General features: G+C 40.1%; 4 protein-coding genes across 7 annotated transcripts in view; 2 read left to right on the top strand and 2 right to left on the bottom strand.

Moving 5' to 3' along the window:
- The window catches only part of LOC109427678 (ras-GEF domain-containing family member 1B), a 167,624-nt gene extending 160,875 nt beyond the window's left edge, over positions 1–6,749 (top strand). For all 3 annotated transcript variants that reach the window (XM_062845688.1, XM_029861993.2, XM_029861992.2), the window contains exons 5-7: positions 1,349–2,143; positions 2,200–2,402; positions 5,421–6,749. In XM_062845688.1, the coding sequence (XP_062701672.1) occupies positions 1,349–2,143; positions 2,200–2,402; positions 5,421–5,667 (1,245 nt within the window). In that variant the 3' untranslated portion in view covers positions 5,668–6,749. The remainder of the gene's footprint in view (positions 1–1,348; positions 2,144–2,199; positions 2,403–5,420) is intronic.
- Positions 6,750–10,581: 3,832 nt separating this feature from the next.
- On the bottom strand, positions 10,582–15,014 carry LOC109427684 (uncharacterized). Its single transcript, XM_029862067.2, has 2 exons — positions 14,839–15,014; positions 10,582–11,161 (listed from the first exon to the last, which is right to left on the bottom strand). Exons 1-2 carry the CDS (start codon positions 14,914–14,916, stop codon positions 10,832–10,834), a joined length of 408 nt encoding a protein of 135 aa, XP_029717927.2. The 5' UTR covers positions 14,917–15,014; the 3' UTR covers positions 10,582–10,831.
- Positions 15,015–15,307: 293 nt separating this feature from the next.
- On the top strand, positions 15,308–18,939 carry LOC109427681 (uncharacterized). 2 transcript variants are annotated; one of them, XM_062845692.1, is made up of 2 exons: positions 15,308–15,643; positions 18,042–18,939. In XM_062845692.1, exons 1-2 carry the CDS (start codon positions 15,539–15,541, stop codon positions 18,639–18,641), a joined length of 705 nt encoding a protein of 234 aa, XP_062701676.1. In that variant the 5' UTR covers positions 15,308–15,538; the 3' UTR covers positions 18,642–18,939. The 2 variants fall into 2 exon arrangements, with proteins under 2 accessions (XP_062701676.1, XP_062701677.1); XM_062845693.1 differs by having other exon boundaries at positions 15,313–15,634.
- A 2,858-nt stretch (positions 18,940–21,797) lies between these two features.
- Positions 21,798–22,449, bottom strand: LOC109431499 (small ribosomal subunit protein bS18m). Its single transcript, XM_019707720.3, has 2 exons — positions 22,283–22,449; positions 21,798–22,221 (listed from the first exon to the last, which is right to left on the bottom strand). The coding sequence occupies exons 1-2, from the start codon at positions 22,326–22,328 to the stop codon at positions 21,845–21,847; spliced, it is 423 nt and encodes a 140-aa protein (XP_019563265.2). The 5' UTR covers positions 22,329–22,449; the 3' UTR covers positions 21,798–21,844.
- Positions 22,450–27,936: the final 5,487 nt, after the last annotated feature.

Below are 27,936 nucleotides of genomic sequence, written 5' to 3'. Positions count from 1 at the left end.
TTCAGAGGTTCTCATGTGCGTTACAAGAGGTCCGAGGTGGCTTCCGGGTTTTCTGGAGCCATTTCAGGAAGTTTCAAGTGCTGTGTTATGATTCATACAAAATTTTTACAGATACATACAGATGATGAGACATTTTAACTAGAACTTTACTGCTAGACGGCACTTAACTTGTGTATCTTTGGATCCTGATAACCTAGAAAGTTGCTGTCTTCGTCAATTTAATTAATTTACGTAGGTTTGTTCACAAGAAAATTATATTTTACAAAACATTTTTTTTTTCTTAGTCCAACTTAAAAGCCCTATTTCTCTTTTTTAACTATGTATATTAAGTATGTATATTTTCGTATGAATGCATCATATATTGTTCTCAACGATGCGCATTCAATAAAAACATTTATTCATTTGCTAGATAACCTACGGCGTGCGGTAGAAGATCTGAGCTGCAGCGGATCGTCATTAACCTTTCGTAACTCGCGCGGTTGCCCACAAAAAGTGAGATTTTTTCAACGTGTTGTACAAAATACAACAGCGCGATCACTCAAGAGTTAAATCGTCCAGCATTTCTGATGACATGCGCAGGCGATGGTTCTCCAGTAACAACTTAATGCCGGAGAAAAATCTTTCCACCGGTTGCCGAAGCGCACAGAACGATCATTGCACAAACAAAACACCAGCTTTGACAGGCGGCTGACCCAGTCCAGCAGAAGAATGCGCTCTCACTCGTGTACACTCGTAGGTACAGCTCCCGTGAACACACACAACATTTGTACCCATGTTTGTACATGAGTACAAACCCGGTGCACAAACTTGTACACTGCGCTTGTGTTCAAGTACATGTACAAGTTGCTTCGCGTGGATCGAACCTTGAATGCAATGTTTATCTGGGTACAAAAACATTCGAACACGTTTGGTTTATGTTGCACCGTGAAGACTGTAGCATGGCCATGGCTTCTAGTAGGGTCGGACCCCGCAATTACGTCTCGATCTCAAAAAAAAAAAAACCTGAGCAGTTCTGAGCCTCAAGAGAAAATTTGCAATCACATTGGAGCACTGAGGCATTTTCATGCAGAGTACTGTACAACGGAGTCTTGTCCGATTCAATACGGGTCGTCTGGAGTGGAGCACTTTCGTCTAAAGCTAATAAGTATTATGCCTTCCACGGATGATGTATCTTCAGCTTTATTTCACTACTCACATTGCTTTCAAACATTATAAAAGATCCGAGGAAGGCAAACTCCCCACAACCTTACAAACATACTTATAGATCCGTGGCACTACTCTTCCTTTTTTTCGAATAACTGTATAAAAAATTCGATTCTAATCATAACTGTATTTTTATCAATTTCAGCAAAAAGTCCAAAATCTGAGCCGGTTTGCATGTAACTTTGTCCAGCTATTGTCCGAATGGATCGAAACATTCCCTTACGATTTCCGTGACGAACGGGTAATGCAACACGTACGCACAATGACGCAAAAGTGCATCAGCATTGACGGAAAGCTTCGAACGAAGGTATCCACATTGCTGCAGAATCTCTTGCAGAGGCTCAAAACGCTCGAAAAGTACGAAGAATTTCTCGACAAACTTAATCTAGAGAGCAGCAAGGAATGTGACTTGAAACATGGCGGACAACAACGAAGCGACTCGCGAAGTAGTAGCAATAGTTTTCATCAATCTACGGAGAAGTCATCCTCTTCGATACATCATCATACGTCATCGTCTACATCATCCGTGAACAGTATTTCTTCGATTAGTTCGACACTTTCAACGCCGGATATTACGGATCTTTGTCCTAGTCCATCAGTATTAGCGCACCAGTTGACTCATATTGAGCTCGAACGATTGTCCTACATCGGACCGGAGGAGTTTGTACAAGCATTTGCCAAAGAAAATCCCAATGTCGACACGTCGATCAAGGACATGAAGAAGACGCGCAATCTCGAATCCTACGTGCAGTGGTTCAACCGGCTGTCGTACATTGTGGCCACTGAGATATGCAAACATTCGAAGAAAAAGCAACGTGCCAGAGTTATTGAGTATTGGATCGAAACGGCCCGGGAGTCATTCAACATCGGGAACTTCAACACGCTGATGGCCATCATCGCCGGGCTTAATTTGTCGCCGATTTCGCGGTTGAAGAAAACGGTGAGTTGTTCTAGCTTTTACACAATTCGTTTTCTAAGTTTTTTTTTCTTCAACAGTGGGCCAAGATCCAGTCAGCCAAATTCTCCATACTGGAGCACCAAATGGATCCGACGAGCAATTTCAGCAGCTATCGATCAACGCTCAAGGCTGCCATGTGGCGATCAGAAGGTGCTACCGACGAGCGGCAGCGAATTGTCATTCCATTCTTCAGTCTACTAGTCAAGGATTTATACTTCCTCAATGAAGGATGTACAAACAAGTAAGTATAGCTGTAACCTACTCGGTTGGCCTTACAGAAGAACTATGGAAAGTAGCTGTAGCTCTCCAGCATCAGTCATGCCCAATACCTACTTGTCTGATCACCATCCACCTGGTCTACTCACTCTGTTGTCGGCAATTTATGCGGCTCAGTACCAAACACTAGTTGAGCGCTCAGAGCGGTCGGACTCACGACCGATCAACTGCGTTAGAGAAAACGCAACGCATGACAATGAATTTATTGCCCTCTTTCGGCTATACCAGTCGACCAGGTTGTCTGAAATAGACGTAAAAATTTGAAGTATTTTCAGGAAAAGAACGTTTAATTGACAAATTCAGATATATATTGGTGAAAAAATTATTACGTGTTTGGTGGGATTCGAATCCACGACTCCGTATCGCTAGTCCGGCGCTTTAACCAACTAAGCCACAGAACAAGTTACGATTCTGCGAAATAGAAAGTCAAACTGAATTCGAAGCAGCACCCTAACCGAGTCCATCTTTCACAACTTTATTTCTTCGTCGGCTTGTCAATCTCCCATACACTCGCGGCCTACGAACAACAAGTGTGAGCGTATTGTTTTGAGAATGTTGATATTAAAGCTCGACTGGCACATACTTCGTCACCGACCATCTGATCTGAACAATAAATGTAAATGTAAGCTCAGTGGTCCTCTGTGCCTACGTTCTTCGCGCCGTTCAGGTGCTCATCGAAGTGCTGCTTCCATTTTTCAATCACCTTGCGTTGAGTTTCTTCTCTGGTATCTTCCGCGCTTCTAGAAAACGACACAGCAGTTCGATTTCCTCGAATTCCTCTTCTTACGAGCTGCGTTTTTTCTCCCGGAAGAGGTATTTTTGCTTTGCCCCTATTTTGCTTCCGCTTCTGGTTGCACGTTCCACGTTCTGCCGGGAAATGCAAACGTCGACGGAACGGACGCTGTGTGTTCCAGGCTTAAGTTCTCAGGTGTGTTTCACCAGCTTCAAACTCACGTGTTCTCGTTGGCATTGCTAGTACGGCTTTCGCGTTAGTCGCGTTTGAGGATCAATGGATGATCAACAATCCGTTATCACGATCGTGAAAAGCAGCGTCGTGTCGATTCATCTTGATGACCTCTGAAATCTCAGCAGACAATCTGTTCGACAAATCCTCCTTCTCAAGCAAATATTCTATAGAAGCCCTATTGCCTATGCGTTGGATTTAACTTAGGGTACACAATTTTCCGCACCGTCCGCCATTTTTCAAAAAACCAGCAACAACGCACAGATCGCACACTCTAAATATGTAAGAAGTAGGCTTTCACCCCTTACTCGCTGTTACCCGGCAGGGCGGCCTAAAGCAGGGTACTTTCACTAAATTAAGGACTTCGGATGAAATTAATTGGGAAAATAAATAATTTTGCAATATGAAAACTTATATTCTACGCCTGACCTGTTTTGCCCCGTTCTCCCCTCAAGGCACTGGTCGCTGGTCACACGTTGCGGCCCTTGCTGCCGCGGTGGTGGTGGTGGTCGTTCTTTCACTCCCGCACGGTCTATGCGGAGCACCTTCCTTCTTCTTCTTCTTCTTCTTTCTTCTTCTCTTGCACTTTTCTTCTGGGCACTATTAGACCGCAAAGCGGTCGTCCTTTGCGTTTAGCTAGGGGGAAGAGCGGGCTCCTTTGTTGGATCCCCCCTAACGACGGTGGCGATAATACGCCGGGCAAGTCACTCGCCGTGACTAGCCCTGGTAGTCTCCGCAAAGTACTACCACAGGTGGTGAGCCCCTTTTCACCTACCTGTCTTCGTTCTCCTTGTCGGTTAGCTACACGGGCGAGACTGGCTCTACTGGCTGAGCCCGTGTAGCGAGAACGGTGGGTTTTGGGATACTTTGCTAAACCGCCGGGAAGCGAATGTCTCCTTTACGTTTAGCTTCCCGCGATGGCGGCGATCCACTATACCCAGAAGCACTACTCACTGGCACTACAGTTCCCGAACCGCGGGCCGGCACTTTCCCTTTGGGGAACTAATTAAGCGCACTCCCGACGTTGCTGGGAACAACCATCCAGCGAAAAAAGACACGGAGATTTATTTGCACTTTTCCGGTTAAAATTAAACGGGGAACCAAATTGCGTCCGTCGCGTTCCGCGGTTCGTAACTCTCTTCTCGTACAAAAACAACACAAAACCACACACCGCACTCGATTGTTTCTGCTGCTGCTGCTTTCGATGTGTGCAATGGGGTGGGCAGGCTTGTCCGCACTGAGCGCACGAAAATTCTGCTCTTTTGGTTTAGACCACCAAAACCATCATATTTATGCAATCTTCCTATCTTACCTGATAGAAGGATGTTTGAATATAATAAATGTCATTTCAAACTGTCAAAAAATCGCACCGCAGTGCCACACTGTGCGCGCAAAGAGAATTTCACCCGGGTGAATTCACCCCAGTGAATTTCTCTTTGTACGCGCAGTGTGGGGGGTGGGAGATTGGGGTCAAATGCCTCACCGATACAATGTGTGCGAATTAAATTCCCTGCATTTGGACAAAACTAATTTCAAATAAAAAATTATAAAATAAACAAATTAAATGATACAAAACACAGTGGTGTAGGTGGGTGAAATGCACGTAACGACAAAAGTACACAAAATTGTAACCGTGGGTTACAAATACCACTCGCACTGTTCTTCTCTAAAACATGTTTCTTTGTCTGGTTCAGCACTTTTCATCACTGGGGTCATAACCTGTGGACAGTGATAACCAGGCAGCAAGCAGGACGAAACACTCCGCACACAACCCGAACTCTACATTTAAATCCACCCAGAGTTGTATACTAGTCAAACTAGTTATGTTGAAAAACCATGTTCTATCATCATCTGGCATAATTCGTGTTCAAATCCATAAACAGATGGTGAATCTGAAAGTAAACGGGTCTAGAGAGGATAAGCTTACACGGTCGCTATGTGTCACAATTTCAGGTCTACCAGACTTGACAGTTTTGAGCATTCATTCCTTAACATCGCCAATCATCTTCTTTTCCACAGATTACCGAACGGCCATATCAATTTCGAGAAGTTCTGGCAGTTGGCCAAGCAGGTCAACGAGTTCATCGGCTGGAAGCAGGTCACGTGCCCTTACGAAAAGAACAACAAAATCATCATGTTCCTACAGACCAACAGTATTTTGAACGAGAACACACTGGCAATGGCGTCGTTCGACTGTGAACCACCGGAAAACAGCAGCGAGAAGGATCGCTACAAAACACTGAAGCACGAGCACTTCAATAACTAAATAGTTTGCGCCAATTTTGTCCAACTTTAGTTTCGCACAACTTTTACACATTCTACTGTAGCTGAACTATTCATTTCAAACGGATCTACTTACACAAACTATAGAACCTACATTCAAACAACCACACAAACACCCACACACACACACAAAGAGACGAAATCTCACATTTGACACTGCATTTATCGATAAAAGATTTTTAGATATTTTATACAATACGAGGAATCTTTTTTGTAGCCATTAGTATGCTCTCCTCTAGGTAGAAGCGACATGTCCCCAGCAGGGCATGCGATATCGGTAGATCGACATTATAACAAACATAAGACAAAGCTCTAACAACAGCCAGAACATTAAATCAGTAATAACTAAGTGTGGTACGGGGTAACGTACGTAGCTATACAAAATGAAATTGGAAAACTAATTGTGCGATCATCATTATTACGATTTTAGGTTTTGTTTCACCCAGTGAAAATGCGAAGTGAACTTTCAAACGTATTTCAGAAATATGACGAAAGACTAGCGAACTTTTTTGTATGTTGCAGCAGCAAACCATTGTGATTAGTTTTGTTTGTTTAAGTATTTATTTTGTTATTGTTTTCATTCACTTCGAAGATTTTATTTCACCTTGTTTTATTCGGTCTGATGTAAAGTGTATAGTTTATTTTTAATTCCTAGATGTCCCGTGAATGTTCTCTGTATAGACTTAGCTTTAGGTTGAGGAGTATTAATTTAGTGTGTAAAACCACGTGAAAGCGGTCACTTGCGTTGTTCGCTAGATGACACCATGCATGACACAAATATAGATTACTTTGAATAAAACTGGCTGTTTTTTTCTGGGTTCAGTAAGTAATGGCGCGAACGAGCTGACGTGATGGTCTTTTTTACATCAAAATTTAAGGACGCATTCACGGCCTTTGCTAACCCTCTGGACTTTCTTCTACTGAACTTCCACCAACTTACAGCAAGATGTGTAACGGTAACAGCGGGCAATGCTCACATCTCGCATCCAGGGAGACCAGGTGAATTTAACATTCATTCAGCAAACTTGCGGTCGCTAAATGTTCGTGAATACTTGTAAACTAAAACACTGAAAATAATGAAACACGACTCACAGAAACTTTCAACCAAAATCCGTTCCAGTAAGATGTGAAACGTGCCTATTGGCGATCAAATGTGAGGTTAGGTAACGCAGAAATTTCAATTTTGGAAGCAAAAACAACATATTTCTGGTCAATATATTGCATGAAAGTTATGAGAATCTGCAATAATTTCACTTTTCTTCCATTTGTATCATTAGTAATTCAGTCTAGGGTTCGTAATTCACTGTTTCAGAAATGCGCCACCTGCGCAATTTAGCTTTGCGTTTGATCGTCAATTGAATCGACCAAGCCCCTGGCATCAATGAAATTTATCGTAGCCAACATCTAACTGCCTTATACTCATATTCGTGCAAATTGAAGCGAGCGTGTAATCAACAAACGCAGCTTTTGTTTGATGTTGTGAGCCACACACGAAATCACATTCACAATGCGTGTTTGTTGGGTTGCTTTATTCAACTAATCGCATGCTTGTCTTACCGTACATCAATATTGAAGCTAGTTTGAAGTGTTTCGTGATCATAAGAGGTGGAAAAAATGATTCCAAAAACTGATCAACAAACCAAAATAAACGTTAAACAAAAAATTGTTGATGTTTTCGCATTTGACAGTGGGCGCTATTTATTAGCGCCCAGGACATCCTGTCTACCATGATTCCAATGCATTGATATAGGCCGTGTCAGGGACCTGGAATCGACCTACTGATACCAGGAGATGTGAGACTGGTAATGCAGGCCATATTTACTAAAGTCGTTACTCACATATCACATCCGATAAGCTACAGTATCCGCTCGATAACTGACTGCTGTTTAACTGGAATGCTTTTTAACTGGGCGTTCGATAACTGAGCCAAAGTCCAGTTAAAAAGCAGTTGTCTGTCAAAAATAAACGAAATTTAACCTCACATTTTGCAAATCAGTAAACAAAACAAAATATAACAATAGACTCCAGCTCCGGGAGCTCAGTCCAGTTATCGAGCGGAAGCTGTACCAGCGGCGTCATGGTCGCAATTTTTTCCGCAGTCAAGTTCGCAGAATGTGAACAATCCTCGGTACCCAATCACGTAATTTATTTTTAATCCTTTACTGTCAGATCGGTATAACACGCTTAATATAATTTACACAAAAGGCAATTTATACGAAAAAAATACACGGTAATGAATATTATTGGGTACCAAGCTGGACACACAAAGTTTAATGTTTTTCTTTGATACATCGAGGTCTTGAAATTAGTCTATGGCTGTACCGTGATTTCGGGTGAAATTGATCAGTGGGGTGAAATTAATCAACGAGAGGTCCATTTTTATTTGCTAAAAATAACGTTTTAAACTTGAAACAGTTTATGGAAAATGGTCATCATCTGGCTCTAGGGTTATTGAATAGTGAGTTTACATGTTTTACAGCCAATTAGTAACATATTTCGATATGAAATTCAATATTTTCCGAAACTGCGTGTTAAGCAAACTTCATAGGCACTTTCAAACTTTTGTTACTGTGTTTGTATCGTACATGTAATGAATATTCTTATGAATGTTTACAGCTGCCAAGTAGAGTAAGGTGGGGCAAAAGTTCGACCTTAGTTGAAAATTCAACTTTTTTTAAAAAATCGAAGCAAATAAAAATAAATGAATACCGTGTGGTGATTCTACCACCCATGAGCTAAAATTTTGCTGAACAAAGTTACGCCAAATGTCTTATTAATTTTGAGTTACAACACTTTTTGCATGTGTGTGTCTTATTCGAACTTTTGCCCCACCACTGGGGCAAAAGTTCGAGTTTAGTGTTTGTGGAATTTCGCTAACCGTAGCACACTATTTTGACACTTTGGTAATATGAATATCTGAAACAACTTAATATTTGATGTTGGAACTGGAATACACTTTAAAGTTCGATCTGGATATTACCCAAATCAGGGTTAAGTTTAATACACTGAAAATTAGTAGTTTTCCGCCAAATCCAGATAAAACAACATTTTTTTCAACTTTGATCGAACTTTCACACTAATTCCATCACTCTTAGAGATAATATGTACATTTTGCACAATAGGGTCCTAAAATTAAAGACGAAATCTTGCTTATATTGAATAAAACAATCAAGCATGGTATTCTAATCGGAATTGTACTTTACTCGAACTTGAAAAACAAAGGAATAATGAGAAAATTCGAAATAAGTAAAATGGTAAATAGTTCTACTTTGACATTTGAGGTCAACCTTGTGTGACTGAGCTCGACATTTTTCGCACTGGGATTTCAAAAATGTTCCTATCTGACATACACGGTGAAAAAAAATCACTCAAAGTATGTGTTATAAGCTAGGGACGAGACAAAAGGCTAAATAAATAAAAATTATATATTTTCAAGTATGGTTTATAAAAATGTCAAAAAATGAGTTAATATGTACTCTTGAACCATATATTGTGGTTTAAAACAAGAATCCCGATAGGACTTTAGGAGCCTATTTAAGGTTTTTACCCTATGTTGCCACATGACTCGAACTTTTGCCCCACAATTCGAACTTTTGCCCCACTATGTGTAAAATATGATTTCCAAATCTTTTTTGCAAAAAGTTATACATGCTAAAGCATCTTCAAAATATACCTAGTTACGCCCCAAAATAAAATACCGAATTCGATTTCATTACAATTCCATTTCATGCGTTGGAAGGACCATGGCAAGTAACAATTTTTTGATCAAAAACCAAAATTTTATCATAACTTTTCGAAATACTGATCAATTTCCATAATTTTTGGAGTGAAAGACTCTTTTTCTAAAAGGCTTCAAACAACCTTGACACCCGAAAGAAATAATTTGAACTGAGCTCAAAAACTTCAAAAGAAACTCTTGCCCCACTCGAACTTTTGCCCCACTTTACTCTATTCGCTAACCAAGGTCGTACTTGTTTTAAAGCATTGAGTTTAACCATATCGACAAACATTCAAAAATAAGGCGCCAAAAACTGCGAAAAGTGATCAATTTCACCCGAAATCACGGTACCTTTAATTGATGTTCACCGGATGCGAGATGTGAGTGGTGCGTTGGGGATAAATGCCCGCATTTTCCACAAAATAGGAGAAACAAAGAGGAGAAAGAGCCGTAGTGCACTGGTCTGTTTTATGCTATAACTGAAACAATTTTGATCCACATCACATACAAATTTGAACATAGATAGGCACGGTACATCCGTGCTATCCGTGTACAAAATAAATAGGTTCAGAATTGACTAAGTTAGTAAAAATACCACCTGTGCAAAAAAGAATAGGATGCATGATGACGTCGCTATCCAATTATCAGCAAGATGTGAAGCGATATTGCGGGTTATGTTTACTAAAGTCACTGTTCAAATCTCCTAAGTAACAAACTTGTCACAGAATAGTCACGATAGCGAAGATTTGTGTGGCGCAGAAGTCACTGTGACTTACTTCTAACAAACAAATACTTACTGACTTCTACAGTAACTTTACTGCTTAACAGGAACTGCTGCGCAACAGAAATTTGCGCTGCCAATACTCTTCTATGACAAAGTGTGTTATTTGGGCTAGTTAGTATCTGGTGAACTCCAATGACTGCATGCTCACCGAATGCAAAATGTGAGTATGTGATTTCGATAAGGATAAGATTTTAAGGAAGTGATATTACCCCCACTTGTCCAATAAGGGGTCATCCATTAAGTACGTCACGGTCCTAGGGGGGAGGGGGGGTTTGTGAAAGTGTGACAAGCAATGTATTAAGTATAGGAAAAACCCGTACGTAGGGGGGAGGGGGGGTCGAAAATTCCCAATTTTAGCGTGACGTACTTAATGGATGCTCCCTAAAACATTGATGCTCATTTGTCGCAGCTCGTTGACCTATTGAATTCCAACTTCTAAAATAATTACAATACATAACAAAGGCAAAGCGAACCATTATTTGTAGACGATTTTACAGCCAATGTATTCTACGTACAAATGCTCTCACATCACCCTAAAAAGAATATCGAATACAAAAAAAAATACATAGACTCTAAAAAGATATGCAAGCAAATAAAGTGCATTGGATACGCAACTGAATCTAACCTATCGTGTTTCTGTTCTTACTACGAAATCCTATATCGTTCTTTCAACACTTCCGAAACGCTATCGTTATGACTATTTTGCGCACTTACAATATCGTCAAGGCATTTCTGCTCCATCGTTTTATCCCTACAAAGGAGACAGTGAGCCCGAGCCGATTCCTGTCTCAGGATTAAATCCTGCGTGATGTTCCGGGCGAGATCTTCCCTGTCCAACTGTTTCTGAAGCCCTGCGGCATATCCCTGGTGTTGTGCCAGCTTGAAAGCCATCGCGAAACCGGACCGATACCCACGATCGAAATCTTTCTGATAAATGGTTTCGCGACCATCCGCGAGACCGTCCGCGTATCCATTCTGTAAGTAAGATCAATGGTGTTTGAACAGGCAATGTTGGGTAAGCTCATAAGTGTTCATAAGATCTTTGAATGTAACTAATGTTTCGTTTAAAAATGTATCGTTAACTGTCTTTAACTTTAACTGTCAAAGGTGGTCAAATATTTGGCATTGTTCAAATAGTGAAATGTTACAATATTGTGTGCGCTTGAACGTCTACCAAACGTATCCTTTGATGTTTACCCTTCCAGTACCACTTCTTCTTCATGACTCTACGTCCCCACTGGGACTTGGCCTGCCTCGCTTCAACTTAGTGTTCTTTGACCACTTCCACAGTTATTAATTGAAGGGCTTTCTTTGCCTGCCATTGCATAAATTTGCATATTGTGAGGCAATTACAATTATACACTACTAGCTGTACCCGGCAAACTTTGTCTTGCCTAATGCGTTTTTTGACGTTTTAAGTTTCTAGTCAAGACCAAATCCCCGGCCAAAATTTATGGAAGATCGATTTTCAAAAACTTTCAATTTTTCCATGTTTTATGCCCCATAAACCTTCCTTGGGTGAAAACAAACAGAACAAAACTAAGACGACCAAAATCGACGACCTTCCGTTCGCAAGTTATGCGCGGTCCCATGTATGCCACTGCATTTATATATATATATAGATGTCCAGGGAGTCGAGAAAATTTTGCCGACCGGAACGGGAATCGAACCCGCCGTCTCCGGATTGGCGATCCATAGCCTTAACACTAGTCTAACTGGAGACTTCCAGTACCAACAACACCCAAATTCCCGTGACACCTTTTTTAAGTGTCCAACTATCCATCCTTTTCCTTCCCTCAGCAGTCGCAAGGACGTGGCCAGGACAGTTCTCGACCATTTGAGGATTGCGTCAGTCTTGTCTAAGAGTTAAAAATTTGTCCCAAATCTTTGTGCTTTGGTTAGGACGGGAAGGCGATAACCCTCATACCAGCGAATTTGTGCGAATCGCAATGTTAATGCTAAAAAAAGAAGGGTGCGTTTCGATTATGTCCAATATCCATTATGACAAATGACCGCTACGCCAAATGACTTTATGCCAAAAGTTCCGCTCTGGGTCTACCCCATTTGGCATAATGTCAGACTCATTATTGACTCTGGAAAACTAAAGGTAAAATATGGGACATTAGTTGGGCGGTTTCGATTTTTTGGCTTTTTTATTCGTTCTCGCTTCCATCCGCTTGTCGAGTGTCTAAAAATAGATTTCCGAGCTGCCGTCACCAACACAATCACTTCCCGGCTTTGTTAATGGCAAAAGTGCAGTCTTTTAAAACAATCTGTTATTTTATGTTGAAACTACCAAATCTCTGTTTGTTCTAACAAACTGGCAAAAATTTCGGCAAATGAAAATATTTGTATTATCAAACAATGGAACAGTTCAGTTTAAACTAGAAATCAGTTTGTCGCTATAACAAACTGAAAAATCGGTTGATTTGAACTAGAATTTAATTGCACGCAGAAAAATAAATTGTAAACACAATTAAATTCTAATTCAAATCAACCGATTTTTCAGTTTACTATGGCGACAAACCGATTTCTAGTTTAAATTGTTTTATTGTTTGATAATACAAATACCGTCTACCCCCGTTGGTTTGAACGGCACCTCATGCAAACCAACGGGGTTCATTTTTTAATTTGAACTTCTAGTAACCATGTGGGCATCGAAAAACACACAGCTGGTGACCGTTTTTGTTGTTTTGTTTTGATTCTGCGTTCCGTTTCACCTCGTTCCATGAGCAGCATGACGTTTGAACCATTTTTAGTTTGAACGATGTGCAGATTAGAGGGGGTCAAATTAAAAAGTGTTCAAATTAGATGAGGTCAAACCAACGGGGGTAGACGGTATTTTTATTAGTCGAAATTTTTGACAGTTTGTTAAAACAAACAGAGATATGGTATTTTCAACATGAAATAATGGATTGATTCAAACGACTGCACTTTTGCCACTAACAAACCCGGAATGTGATTGTGTTGGTGACGGCAGCAACTGCGGCAGCTCGAAAATCTATTTTTAGACCGTCGGTAAGCGGATGGGGAGAAGACCGACTAAAAAAGACAAAAAAGGCGAAACCGATCATCTTTTTGTGGATGCTGTCGTGAGTACCTGCGCGTTATCCATCACGGCCAAAGCTGCACTTGGAAGTTGGCGTGATGGATTTGCTGCACCATCTTCGTTGTGGCGATGTTGGGGTAAGCATTTTGTAGATGTGTGAGTGCTTTCGGACCATGTTTATGGTTTTTATTTTGTTTCATTTTAAACAAATGAAATTTTTGACATTATATGAATTCGGTTGGTATTCGGTTGTTTTTATCGATAAACTTTAAATGAAAACAATTAAATATAACTTTGGAATAAGTAAATTCTCAGTTTGAAAATCAACCATGCGTTTTATTGTTTTAAAGAAGTACCATTTTTCTGCGTGTGTGTTTACAAAATATTTTTCTGCGTGTAAAAGGACTAAGTTTGGCCAACCATGAACAAGGTGGCGGTAGTGGGCAAATGTCAAACTCGAGCAAAAACGATGCGAACGCCAAGGGTGGTCACTTGGCCAACTATCCAATGTTTAAATATGTAGACCGTTAAATCGGTGTGGGAATTATCAAAGTGTTATGTCTGTGGTTTAAACACAGACTGTGGCCGTGCCGCCGTGGCTTAGATTCAAATACACACTCAGCGAGAAAAACTAGCGAAATTCATCAAAATACCTTATGTGTTTTTCATACGCGCCAACTTGTGACGCAGTTGGGGCGTTGAGGGGGGGTTGGTATGGTGCAAGGCCTCTCAATAACAATGAAATACTATCAAAATTGATGGCAGTTTATCTAAATAAGGCATATTCACGTGGAAACTAGCGCATTTAGTCGAAAAATGGGGGGGGGGGGGGGGGTAGTATGGTGCAAGGCCTCTCAATAACAATGAAATACTATCAAAATCGATGGCAGTTTATCCAAATAAGGCATATTCACGTGGAAACAAGTGCAGAAAGTTGCATTTTGTTCAATTTTGATGAGCTTTGCCTCCCCCAACTACATACGTCACAAGTTGGCGCGTATGGTGTTTTTGCTATAAGTAAAAATTATGGATGTCATAAGAGTACCGTATGAAAATTGATCTTGCTTGTTATGACAAATTTCATAAGATAGACTTATGAAAAAGGCAGACTGGTTCCGATCCATATGTTGCTAAACAGGCAAGCTGTGAGACGATTTTGCGTCATAGAGTGACCTTATGAAGTTCATCCTAATCATTATGAATTATTTAAAGGCCGTTTCATAAGTTAGGTCTTATGAAAATTTTAAGTTTATTTAGCTGAGTGCATAGTCGATATGAAGTATTTATTGCCCATTGCAAGAATTTATAGATTCCGGGACAGAAAAATATCAGGTTTATTTTCAGCGTAGGTATATTATAAACAAAAGAGGTAAAAAGCTATCGCCAAAAATGCTCTCAACAATGCGTAAACTATTCACCAGTATGTAGTCTGTTTTTAAACTCAATCTACCTAGATATCTATGGGCCCAAGCAAGAAAAATCCACGCAACTAATGTTCGCGCAGGAGTCTAAACAGCAATATATTATTAATTTTGACTTATTTTCAGTTTATTGCACCTAGTGTGCGATATTCTGGTGCTTTTCTCCACCCTTCCAAACTTACCTGCACAACTGGTTGAGTATTTCTGACGAAACTTTGTTCTAGAACAACTTCGTCGTCACTATTAACACCATTATTCATAGTTTAGTTTATTTTGTTCTGTTTTATCACTTAAAATCGTTAAATAATGGAATAAAAACCGGCACTTTCAGCTTTGTACAATTTTGTTTATCACAACTCTGGACGAACATTTGAAAAGGGCCTATCTGCTTTGCGTAAACAAACATGTTTTTGTCTCTGTAGGGCCCATCTGCATCCACCCACGCACATCAACACCCTTATCAGAAAGAGTGTTCTTCAAGCTATCTGTTAAGGGTGTTGATGTGCGTGGGTGGATGCAGATGGGCCCTACAGAGACAGAAACATGTTTGTTTACATAAAGCAGATAGGCCCTTTTCAAATGTTCGTCCAGAACTTAGGTGTTTTGCTTCAACACGCAGTCCGCTCCGCCCGCACTCTGCATTTCGCAGTCAAATCCATAGCTGGTGCTCACTGAACCGCAGTCGTTCATTTTGTGAGTTCATGCGTTCTAGCACCAGCTGCACAGTTTGTCTGTCGATTTCACAACAAAACCCGCGAAGTCGTTACCAGACAGTAAATAAATCAAATTTCTTTAATTTGTTTTGTGAACTTTACTAAACAAACTAAAAGTGCTATTAAAGAAGGTTTTTGTTTTTCGTTATAATTGTTACATGTTACAGCTATGAGCGAAGAAAATACGCCAACGGCGAATAAAACTCCGTTCCGTAGGCTTGGTCTAGTCAGAAGTATTAAAAAATCAGGATCTACAAGCACGCCGGTGAGTAGGGTAAGCATACATTTTGTGGGCCACCGCCCAGTTGAGAAGAGATTGTTAGGGTTGTGATTCTAGCATCTAGCCCGAAATAGTTATGTATTTATGACGAGTTGCAAAAAGTTGATTTATTCAGCACGAGTCTTACATTTATTCAACGAGTTGGATAAATACGAAGAGTGCTGAAAAAATCGAGTTTTGCATTGAGTTTCATACAAAATTTTATGCAATGACTTTTTTCATAACACAACTCATTTGAGTTGCATAATGTTCATAATGCAACTCAAATGAGTTGCATTATGAACATTATGCAACTATTTTTCATTATGCAACTCATTTCAGTTGCATTATAAACCGGTACGGAATGTTCAAATGAGTTGCATTATGAACATTATGCAACTATTTTCGATTATGCAACTCATTTCAGTTAGTGACTTTGGATCGCCAATCCGGATATACGGCGTACATAGGGAATCGCGCCACTTGGGCGGTGGCTTCTATATTCGTCTGTTTTCCACTATAACTCAGTCAAATTTGAACCACTTGACACAACTTTTGGAATGTGGTGAGATAGGTATAGTATCTACCCGTGTACAACATTGGTTCAAAATTGACTGTTCTAGTGGAAAACAGACGAATATAGAAGCCACCGCCCAAGTGGCGCGATACCCTATTGGATTCTCGTTCCGGTTGGGAAATTTTCTAGGCTACATGGGTTAAACATAGTGCATCGTTCTGCTTGCAACACAATGTTCAAATTAATGCAATGGCAGGCGAAGAAACCCCTTTAACCTTCCTATTGCATCACGTTAACCAATTGGGAACAGCTCGCTGACGTAGTGTAACTCTAAACACAGACAACTCTAAACGAGGATTACCGTGTATGCACCAAACTTTGCGCAGTTAAGAAAAATCAAATTTCTAGTCGTTATAAAAAATACAAACAAAATATATCATGAACAACATGGTCATACGATAGACTAATGATCCTTCTTTGAGTCTGCAATATAAAAAAAATCATAATATTAACCAAAAAATACTTGAAATAGAAAAACTATTTCATTGCCTTGTTCCTAACTTTGCGCACAAAATCTTCGATTGTTCCTAACTTTGCGCATAGTGTGCCTAACTTTGCGCATGCTATGAATTGCTCAAAAAAGTAATCAAAAATGCTATTATTTAATGTTTGCCCATTAAACTAAAGTTATTCAGATCAGGTAGTGTACCCTTAATTGATCTTTGTTGAAATATTTTGTCCTACGAGAGAGGGGGAACGGAGGCCTCCGGAGTTCTTGATTTCGTCTGCGGTTCGTACTAGGCACCTACCGTGTGAACAATCCAAACATCATGTGGGGTTGTTTCCTGTGGCTAAAAATCAAAGGTAAAAGCTTCCTGATAAATGAAGTGACCGTTACGGATAGGAACAATAAGGGGTCATTTAAATATGACGTCCACCGGGGGGTGGGGGGGGTGGTGTAAGGGGCTTTTGTTGTCTGAGAAAGTATGATATGCCATGTATTAGGTATACTATGAAGCGTGACGGGGTGGCCCAGGGGAAGAGGGGGTTCTAAAAGTCTTAAAAATAGTGGACATCATATTTGAATCGTCCCTAACATTGACCGCCGGAAAATCCAAATCACAAATCACGTCTTATTGTAGACAGATGGAGAGTGCCTGCCATAGTGCTACGGTTCATACAATTTTCTACTAATTTCTATACAAAATTTGCTACATGGTGGAGAGGCAGGCCTGAAATTATCAGAACTGGTGTTACATAATATTTAAATGGTTCATAAGTCATGTATTCACGTTCAACAAGCATTTACTGCAAGTGCGCAAAAATTAGGAACACAGTGCAAATAATGGTTCCAAACATTGCGCACCACTATTTACTAATTAAATTGAAAAATTTCTTACGAACTGTGACTGATATTACTAGAATATCACCTTTTTTTGTCAATTAACTACAAAATTAATCATCGTTGCACTGTTTTATCGAGGAAAATGTTGATTTTTAGTAGAGTTACTTCTTGGCAACCATGTTAAGGCGAGGCAAATTTTGACATTTTTGTGTGTTATTTGTTTATTATTCAACATAAACAAAGATTTTATGGACATTAAATATTTGTCAAATAATGTTTATGTTTACACAATGCTAGTGCAATGATTAAACTGGTGAATATGTTGACATTTAGTTATTTGTTTCGTTATTTTACAAGAATGCGCAAAGTTTGGACCTGCGCAAAGTTAGGTGCGCACACGGTAATTAACTGTGGAAGTGGTCAAAGAAAGACAGGCCAAGTTCCAGTGGACCTGAAAAAAAACTGCAAGGAAAACTATTTAAATCATCATTGTGCACAGTTCTAATTATTTCTTTTTCCTTCGTTTTCCTCGACTTTTACATTTTTTCCAGGAAGTATTGAGCACGCCCATATCAGCCCTTGGAAGCAATCCCAACTTCGACAAGAATGTTTCGTCAGAGAGCAGTCCCAGCCCTCTCACCCATCAAATGCGACCCATTAAGAGCACCTGTTCAGATGGTACTAGCGATCCGGAGGACAACGTTGAAGTCGCAGCACCGGTGACGCCCATCAACATCAGGGCAAGCTCCAAGAAAACGCGCCTCTCGCTAAGCCAAAGTTGGAGAAATAGGATAACGCAGAAAAAGGAGCTACAAAACATCAAACGACGAAAATTGATGGATGAGGTGGAAAAGTGCGAGGAAGTTGAAGAAACCAGAAGCTGTGTTCCACCGGACAGAGATCCGTGCATAGCACTGGCAACAACCTCAAGTGAGGGCGTTGATAAATTGAAGCCATCGAGTATAAAACAACAAATTCAGGAGGTTAAGGAAAGCATCTCGATATGGAGGACTGGCTGCATTGAGGCGTTGAACGATCTACAAACAAGACGCGGCACCGGAGACATGGAATCATTGCTGAATATGCTGCAAATACCGTTCGAGTTGGTCAACTTTGATCGTGAGGCGCAGGAATTTCTTGATCCAGATTGAAAAAAAGCTGGACAGGTAATTTTGTTTGTTATTTTCTTTCATATTTATTTTTTTCTCAAAATTATATTACTGATCTCGTTGTTCGACATCGTGTACTTTTCAGTAGAGTAGATGTAAATACCTATTGTAGCAATAATGTGCCTGTGCAAACAACATAGGGCCACTAATATTTCAATTGGTATTTAAAGCATTAATTTCATGCTGAAGAAGGGGATTTGGGTGAGATTTCCGATAGGGCCCTGAAAGTTTACTGTGTATTGTGTTCCAAAAATAATTCAATTGCTTTTAAAATGAAAAACCCAGATTAATCCACCTAGTGGTGGTAGTGCCTTTCTCGAAGAATATGTATTCATGTTTTAACGTCGACATTTGCCGATCCTCGGAACACTTATACGCTTAATATGATTCATGTAAAATTAGACCTCCTTGTGAACCCAAATTGTGCACATTAATTTTAGATGCATCAAATTATGTACAATTTTCCCATAACACATTGATTCATTCTACTTTATAATAACACCGCTGGAATTTAAAATGGTGTGATTTAATAAGATTACTTTGGTCACGATTTTGTTCTCTTGCATATATAAAAACTGCTCATTATTTCACTTCACTGGCCAAAGTCTACACTCCATACAAATTTCAAAAATTTTGTATGAACAAAAGTCTATGATAATTTAAAGAAAACGAATAAAAAAACACTCGTTTCGAAATTATTTGCTCTAGAAAACTAAGTTATTTAACTAAACCAATGAATTCAAAGATCTTTTTTGGTAGGAAATTTAATAATCTTTCGAGTGAGGGTTAAAAAGCTGCGACTAGTTTGACCATTTTCAAGTTATAGCCAGTTTTAGGCAAGGTCAAAAACATGTAAAGTTCAATTACTAAAAAAAAGTCACGCTTTGCCGTGTTGCATGCATAGATTTGGTTCAATTTTATATTTGGCCATTTTCGGAGGAATACTCGAAACTGGTTCCGGCACTACCGGCAGTTCATAATGTGGTCTTAGCCTACTTCCTGGATAACCAGTCATCAGGTTCTCGGAAAAGCCGTTATTTATTGTATCGCATGCACGGGATTGGTTCTCTTTTATATAAGGCCAATTCCGGTGCGGCACGGTTCCGAAACAAGGCTGGTTCAGGAATTGTCAGAGACTATTTTCTTGCTAACCGTTCATCAGGTTATCAAAAAAGCCGCTGTTTGATGTGTCGCTTGCATGGGTTTGGTTCACTATTATATTTGGACACTTCCGGTGAGACATCCAGAACCCTACCGGTTCAGATATGGACGGAGGTTAGTTTCTTGCCATCCTTTCATTAGGTTATCAAAAAAGCTGCGCTCTGATGTGTCATATGCATGGGTTTGGTTCACTTTTATATTTGGCCACTTCCGTCGGGACCCCCGGAACCGGTTCCGGAACACTACCGGTTCAGATATGGTCTGAAACTGTTTTCCTGCTAACCGTTTATCAGGTTATCGAAAATGCCACTGTTTGATGTGTCGCATGCATGAGTTTGGTCCTCTTTTATATTTGTCCACTTCCGGCGAGATATCCGGAACCGGTTCCGGAACACTACCGGTGGTCTGATACTATTTTCCTGCTAATCGTTCATCAGGTTACCGAAAATGCCACTGTTTGACGTGTCGCATGAATGGGTTGTGGTCAATTTTATATTTGGCCTCTTCCGGTGGGGCACCCAGAATCGGTTCCGGAACACTACCGGTTCAGATATGGTCTGAGACTATTTTCCTGTTAACCGTTCATTAGATAATCGAAAATGCCGTGGTTTGATGGGTCGCATGCATGGGTTTGTTGCATTTTCATGTCTGACCCCTTCCAGGGGTACCGGTTCGGAACACCTAAATGGCCATAACTCCGGAACGGCTGGACCGATCTGAATCATTTTCAATAGGAAACAATGGGACCAGATTCCGCGTCGAACGAACCATCGGTCATTAAAATCGGTTGAGGTTTACTGCCAAAAAGTGACGTGAGTTTATTTTTGTACACACACATACACACACACATACACACACACACACATACACACACACAGACATCACCTCAATTCGTCGAGCTGAGTCGATTGGTATATGTGGCTCGACTCTCCGGGCCTTCTATCAAAAAGTCATTTTTGGAGTGAACATATAGCCTTTCCAGTACACTTGGTGTACGAGAAAGGCAAAAAAAAAATGAAACTCTGACCCTTTCTTCTCCTTCTTGGCGTTACGTTCGAACTGAAACATGTTTACATGTATTAACAGAGATCAGGGATTGGCGGCATGCACCGTGCGGTGCGAAAAAAGCGTGTGCTTCACACAATCTCAAGAGCTTGTCTCCCGTTTTGCCGAGAGACAAGAGACGTATGAGTGAGAGCTTTCGTAATTGTACGAGAGACAAACCGCAGCACTAGCTCTACGGCGCAGGGAGTAATGCACGGTGCTTGGGACTGTGCTTGTCACCAAACAAAAAAAATCATTTTATGAATTAATGGAAGAGATTGTGTTTTCGGCAAAATTGTTAAGCTTGTCAAGGGTTGACAAGTGATGGGTCGTTTGATTCGAAATTTTCCCAATCATTCGTAGTATTAAGCCAAGTGCAAAGCACGGAGACAAGCACCGAGAGAGTGCATACGACAAAGCGTGAGACAGGAGAGCTCCAGCGCACAGCAAAGTAAGCGAGCAACACACAACCGATTGTACGTACTCGTCTCCTTCTGGTTTGTTGTGCTGTCTCTTAGCAGCGTGTGCGGCACGCAAAGAGTTTTGAGTCGCACCCTATCCCTGACTGAGATTACTGCCTGCGACCATGTGCATTTATGTGGCAGGCACTAAGATAGTCTATGCATGTATGTATAAATGTATCATACATCAACGATAACATTCTGTGTACTCTCAAGATGATAGCCCGTAAAAGTGCGTCATATTTTCGATTAGAGAAGAAAGTCAAGAAAATTTAAATTACGAAAAGTTCCTGCACCGACCGACCGAAAATGGAACCCGGCATCCTGGGTTTGTTGAATACAGGTGCGTTTACCGCTTTTATTATATGGGCCATACAAATTGATAGTATTAAAAACATACTATGTATTTATATCTGTCCTATCAATTTGTGTGACTAAGTTTCGAAGAATCCTTTAGCAAAAATCCTTACTATGTTGTATTATAAGCGTTCCTTTATTCTCAAAACATCTAAAGTAAGTCTAATACTTATGCGGCCGAACCGGTCGTTCCGGATCGAACAGCTTAGGATCCTCTAGGAACTCGACCGCCTTATGGTACGTCGGCATAAAACCCGCATTCTGCGCTTTGATGATTTCGGTCTCCACCTGTTCCTGGCGCCTTCGACACAAACCGGTTATGTGCTTGCCATAGATCCGCCCGGTGTAGGGACTTTGGAACTGCGACAGCAGTTGCACATTCTTATAGTCCGGTGTGATGTTATTTTTGCACAAAATGCACTGGACACGCTGCTTGGCGAAGGGATTCTCTTCCAGTTCAACGGGACTATCGGGATCTACTGCGGTTGAAGATTGCCGGCTAGCACCAACCATTCCCATAGCCGAATGATTTATATAACCTGCGTGGAGATAAATTTACTGAATCAAGCTTAAATCTGAGAATAATTACCTTTAATTTACCTCTTCGCACAACGTGCAGCGATGATTGAATAAGTCTCAGGAACATTTTATCAATTTAAGTAGCACAAGGTTCTAGTTTATTCGTTTAATCACAATTTTTACACTAAATGCGAAACAGCGGACTTGATGCACGAAGCACGATTTGTGGGATGGATGGCATGTGAGAGAGGACGAAAAATAAACCAAAACAAAATTCATTTAATGTAATTCATCGTAATGCGAAGTGTTGCCAGAATAAATATGTTGAGCAATCTTGCAACGCGGGATTTTTCGAAGAAATTGGGTTTAATTAAACATTAATACAGTAGACGTTCGGTCGGTGCAAACGGTTTAACTTTGTCTGTGGTTTAACTGCAATGCTTTTTAGGGGCCGTCCATATACCACGTGGACAGCTTGAGGGGGGAGGGGGTCAGCGAAAAGTCCACGCTTGTCCACGGAGAGGGGGGTGGGGGTTCGTCAAATGTCCACGTGGACAACATTGACATAAAAATTAGGAAACAAGAATCTACAAACGAAACAAATTATGTCACATTATTGATGAGATTCTCTTCAACAAATCTTTCATACATTTAATTATATTATACATTGTCTTTAAGTTGTTAGCTACTTCTTCAAGGAAAAAAATCAGGGTATTGATTCACAGACTAATTTGTTTTAAATTATAAGAATTTCTAATTACTTAGTTTTCTTCATCGAGGAATGTTCTGGAGATTTAAAATGGAGTGAAGACCATGCAAATGATGGTGTTTCAGTCAGAAAGTTTTCATTGAAGTTCTGTGTGGATTTCTCGAAGTTTCATATCAAATTTTAAAACTACTTCAAAGTTTCAAAATACATGTAGGATTGTAGGAATTTGAAGGCTTATCTCAAGAACTTCAATATGTTTCTAATGGATTTTAAAGTCTGAACCTCAGCAATACAATTTAGTTGCTGTAAATCTTGTTTTTTTGTAAGAATCCAAGAAATATGATCTTATCTCAACAAAAATCTAAGATTTAAAATTACATTATCTCAAAAAAAAAATCAGACAATCATAGATTGAACAAACATTCTAAAAAACACCGTCTTCAACCAAAGGCTGTACAGACTGAACGTTGGACAAACACTAACATTAGGCGATGCACATCACACGAGGCACACACAGGTAAGAATTTTCCGTTTGACAAAAAAATTTCGCCAACTGGAGCGGGAATCGAACCCACACTCTCACAAACATTAAACTGAGTTAAAAATAATGTTGAAAACTGGTAGGTACCTATTTTGTGCCACTTGTTTGTATTCTTTGTAAAACTATAGAATATTTGTATTTTATAAAGTTTTCAATTATATTGAAGGCATTGTTCAAAATTACTTTTTCCATTCATTTTAGACATATGAAAAAAACTTTATTTTCGGATGTCCACGTGGATATTGGGGGAGGGGGGTAGGGGTCAACGAAAAGTCCACGCTTGTCCACGGGGAGGGGGGAGGGGGTCAAAAACCATGGAATTTCTGTCCACGTGGTATATGGACGGCCCCTTAACTGCAAGTCCGGTAAGTGCAACAATTTTGCAGTTATCGCACCTCCATCCGTCAAAATGGTGCGCCATGTTAGCCCAAATGAACAGTCGGATGAAGTTCGCGTTCATTTTATGTCAGTTGATGGTTTGTTGACACTGTCAGGTGTTGCAGTTATCGGATTTTCGTTCGCTAAGTGAAACGTAAACATGTTGCAGTTATCGAACGTCTACTGTAATATATATTTAACATTTCTTCCAGAGGTTTTCTGAGTTGCTTCAGCTGAAAGTCTCTTTAATAAAGACAAATTAATCAATGAGTTGCTTCCACAGATTTTCGCTAGATTCCTCCTGAAGATCCATCCAAAATTATTCCAAGTTCACGAATGGCACTTAGTTGTTTTCTGGGATAGCTTTCTAATATGTAGTTTATCTCGGGTTTTTTAACGATAGTTTCCCGATATTTCTCTTGGATGTCCTCATGGAATTTGGACCTGTAGCTGCTCCCAGGATTCCATTAGGTTTTATATTTTTTCTCGGGATTACTCTTAGAACTTTTTCCGATATCCCATTTTTTCTCAGTTTTTTTTTGTCCTGAAGTTCCTACTGAGATTTCTTCAATAAGACTCAAAGTTTCTCGCAAGATTTCACTTAGATTTCTTCTCCGGTAATTTAATATAACGAATTTCGTAAGTTATTCTAGGAGACATTCTGAGGGAAACCGGTTGAAATATTCCTGCAACAACATTGGGAGTACAGTAGACGTTCGATAACTGCAACATGTTTACGTTTCACTTAGCGAACGAAAATCCGATAACTGCAACACCTGACAGTGTCAACAAACCATCAACTGACATAAAATGAACGCAAACTTCATCCGACTGTTCATTTGGGCTAACATGGCGCACCATTTTGACGGATGGCGGTGCGATAACTGCAAAATTGTTGCACTTACCGGACTTGCAGTTAAAAAGCATTGCAGTTAAACCGTTTGCACCGACCGAACGTCTACTGTACCTTAAGGAAATCGCCAAAGAAATATCCAGAATCTCGGGATAATTTCCGGTAAAGATTCCGAGAAGAGTTCTATACCAACAATTCACTAACTGCCCTTGGACGCATAAATATCACATTTTACATTAGAAATACACGAGAAAAACGCATTTGAAGTTTCAAAATAAACTTTGGCTGTTGACTTGGTTGGATTGACTTCAACTCAATTCAGCTATCGAAATACAGTAGACGTTCGATAACTGCAACATGTTTACGTTTCACTTAGCGAACGAAAATTCGATAACTGCAACTCCTGACAGTGTCAACAAGCCGTCAATTGACGTAAAATGAACGAAAAATTCATTCGACTGTTCATTAGGGCTAACATGGCGCACCATTTTGACGTTTGGCGGTGCGATAACTGCAAATTTGTTGCACTTACCGGACTTGCAGTTAAAAAGCATTGCAGTTAAACCGTTTGCACCGACCGAACGTCTACTGTATACAGTAGACGTTCGGTCGGTGCAAACGGTTTAGCTGCAATGCTTTTTAACTGCAAGTCCGGTAAGTGCAACAAATTTGCAGTTATCGCACCGCTATCCGTCAAAACGGTGCGCCACGTTAGCCCAAATGAACAATCGAATGAATTTTTCGTACATTTAACGTCAATTGATGGGTTGTTAACGCCTATCTGACGTTGCAGTTACCGAATTTTGTTCGCTAAGTGAAACGTAAACATGTTGCAGTTATCGAACGTCTACTGTACATAAATTTATATTATATTTTAATATTTTCAAAATACGTACCTAAATATGACTCTTGACATAAAAACACAGACAAACAGACATACTACAGTAGACGTTCGGTCGGTGCAAACGGTTTAACTGCAATGCTTTTTAACTGCAAGTCCGGTAAGTGCAACAAATTTGCAGTTATCGCACCGCCAAACGTCAAAATGGTGCGCCATGTTAGCCCTAATGAACAGTCGAATGAATTTTTCGTTCATTTTACGTCAATTGACGGCTTGTTGACACTGTCAGGAGTTGCAGTTATCGAATTTTCGTTCGCTAAGTGAAACGTAAACATGTTGCAGTTATCGAACGTCTACTGTACTTAGAAGAAATTTGTTTCAAAATCATCGTTTGGCATCTCACTAGCACCCTCTATAATGCTCAATCCGAAGCATTCATTTGCAGGTGTTGTTTCCCTCGGTTCGATGTAACAATTTAGCAAGTGACGACTCCCCCGTTGCGTCATCCATTCATAAAACATGAATGAAGGTTCATGATTGAGTCATTTTATGTAAACATTGATCGGCGTCGCGTTCATTTCTCTCGAAAATTGAGAGGTGGTGTAGGCACAGCAGCGCCACCATGACACATGCGAGCACAGTCCGAACCACACTGCATTTTCAAAATGACCGTTAAATCGTGCGACGATTGCGATTTGAGTGGTATGTCCACAGACAAACAGACATACCACTCAAATCGCAATCGTCGCACGATTTAACGGTCATTTTGAAAATGCAGTGTGGTTCGGACTGTGCTCGCATGTGTCATGGTGGCGCTGCTGTGCCTACACCACCTCTCAATTTTCGAGAGAAATGAACGCGACGCCGATCAATGTTTACATAAAATGACTCAATCATGAACCTTCATTCATGTTTTATGAATGGATGACGCAACGGGGGAGTCGTCACTTGCTAAATTGTTACATCGAACCGAGGGAAACAACACCTGCAAATGAATGCTTCGGATTGAGCATTATAGAGGGTGCTAGTGAGATGCCAAACGATGATTTTGAAACAAATTTCTTCTAAGTAGTATGTCTGTTTGTCTGTGGTATGTCTGTTTGTCTGTGATAAAAACATCAGAAATGTCGAAATGTAACACGTGACATTTATGCGTCCGACGGCAGTTCAGTAACAAATTTTGAAAACGACGTATAACCAATGGTGAAGCATTGATTATACGTCGTTTTCAAAATGTGTCACTGAGTTAACCTTTACTAGAAATCCTCTACATAGAGATGAGCGGAAGTTACGTATGTCGATTTGGCAACGCTGTTTTTTTGTTTACAACAGCTTACAACACTTTCCACAAAGCTACACGGAGCCGCCAAACTACCCAAAATTGAGTTCTTTTGACGCAATCTCATACAGTAGACGTTCGGTCGGTGCAAACGGTTTAACTGCAATGCTTTTTAACTGCAAGCCCGGTAAGTGCAACAATTTTGCAGTTATCGCACCGCCATCCGTCAAAATGGTGCGCCATGTTAGCCCAAATGAACAGTCGGATGAAGTTCGCGTTCATTTTATGTCAGTTGATGGTTTGTTGACACTGTCAGGTGTTGCAGTTATCGGATTTTCGTTCGCTAAGTGAAACCAGAGAAAATAGGTAGAGAAGCGAAGAGTGAACAGCCGTCTGAACGGCAACACTTTTTCTGTTTTGATTTCGTAACTCGGATGTTGGCAACTACCGAAAAACAGATTAATCCACCTATCGAGGGTAGTGTCTTTCTCGTGTACTGCATTAGAAAATGATTTATGCTGTTGATTTATTAACAAGAAATCATCTAAAATGTATACCAAAAAGGATCAATTTTCGTCAATTTAAGGATTCAATGTTATTTACAGTAATATCCTTGATATTTAAAAATATTGGTAAAAAAAATGTTTCGAATGATCGCAATACTTATCATGAATTATGCGGCAATCGTCAAGGTTTGTTGATTTTGTTCGATAGGATACCAGTTTGACGGTTCGATAAGGTTTTTTTGGCTTCACACTCTTCGCTTCTCTACCTATTTTCTCTGAGTGAAACGTAAACATGTTGCAGTTATCGAACGTCTACTGTAGTTCGGCCCAATAAGCCAAATTTGAGTAAATCGATTAAACTCACACTAGGTAAATTGCCTTCACCTCCAGCAAAAACATTTACTTAAGAGTAGGTAAATTCAACCCAAGACCCCCCCTCATTCAACCCAAATTTGAGTAAACCTGCATTTACCCAAAATTGGCTTATTGGGCTCAAGGACCCCCGTTGGGTAGATGCATCTCTGTTTGTTTTTGACAACATCGGTGAGAGAAAGAGGGAAAACAACCTAATTTTGGGTAACTAGTTTATTCGATATACTCAGCTTTGAGTAAAATCGACCCAAAAATT

This window comes from Aedes albopictus, chromosome 1 (genome assembly GCF_035046485.1).
Source record: "Aedes albopictus strain Foshan chromosome 1, AalbF5, whole genome shotgun sequence".
In the NCBI taxonomy this organism is placed as follows: domain Eukaryota; kingdom Metazoa; phylum Arthropoda; class Insecta; order Diptera; family Culicidae; genus Aedes; species Aedes albopictus.
The sequence above is the reverse complement of the archived record's forward strand: the minus strand, read 5'-3'. Positions and strand labels throughout refer to the sequence as shown.

Coding starts and splice junctions, on each gene's coding strand:
- LOC109427684 (XM_029862067.2), bottom strand. CDS start 14,916: ATGAATAATGGTGTTAATAGTGACGACGAAGTTGTTCTAGAACAAAGT. Junction 11,162..14,838: donor ATACTCAACCAGTTGTGCAG/GTAAGTTTGGAA, acceptor TCTTACTTACAG/AATGGATACGCGGACGGTCT.
- LOC109427681 (XM_062845692.1), top strand. CDS start 15,539: ATGAGCGAAGAAAATACGCCAACGGCGAATAAAACTCCGTTCCGTAGG. Junction 15,644..18,041: donor CAAGCACGCCGGTGAGTAGG/GTAAGCATACAT, acceptor CATTTTTTCCAG/GAAGTATTGAGCACGCCCAT.
- LOC109431499 (XM_019707720.3), bottom strand. CDS start 22,328: ATGTTCCTGAGACTTATTCAATCATCGCTGCACGTTGTGCGAAGAG. Junction 22,222..22,282: donor GCTGCACGTTGTGCGAAGAG/GTAAATTAAAGG, acceptor ATCTCCACGCAG/GTTATATAAATCATTCGGCT.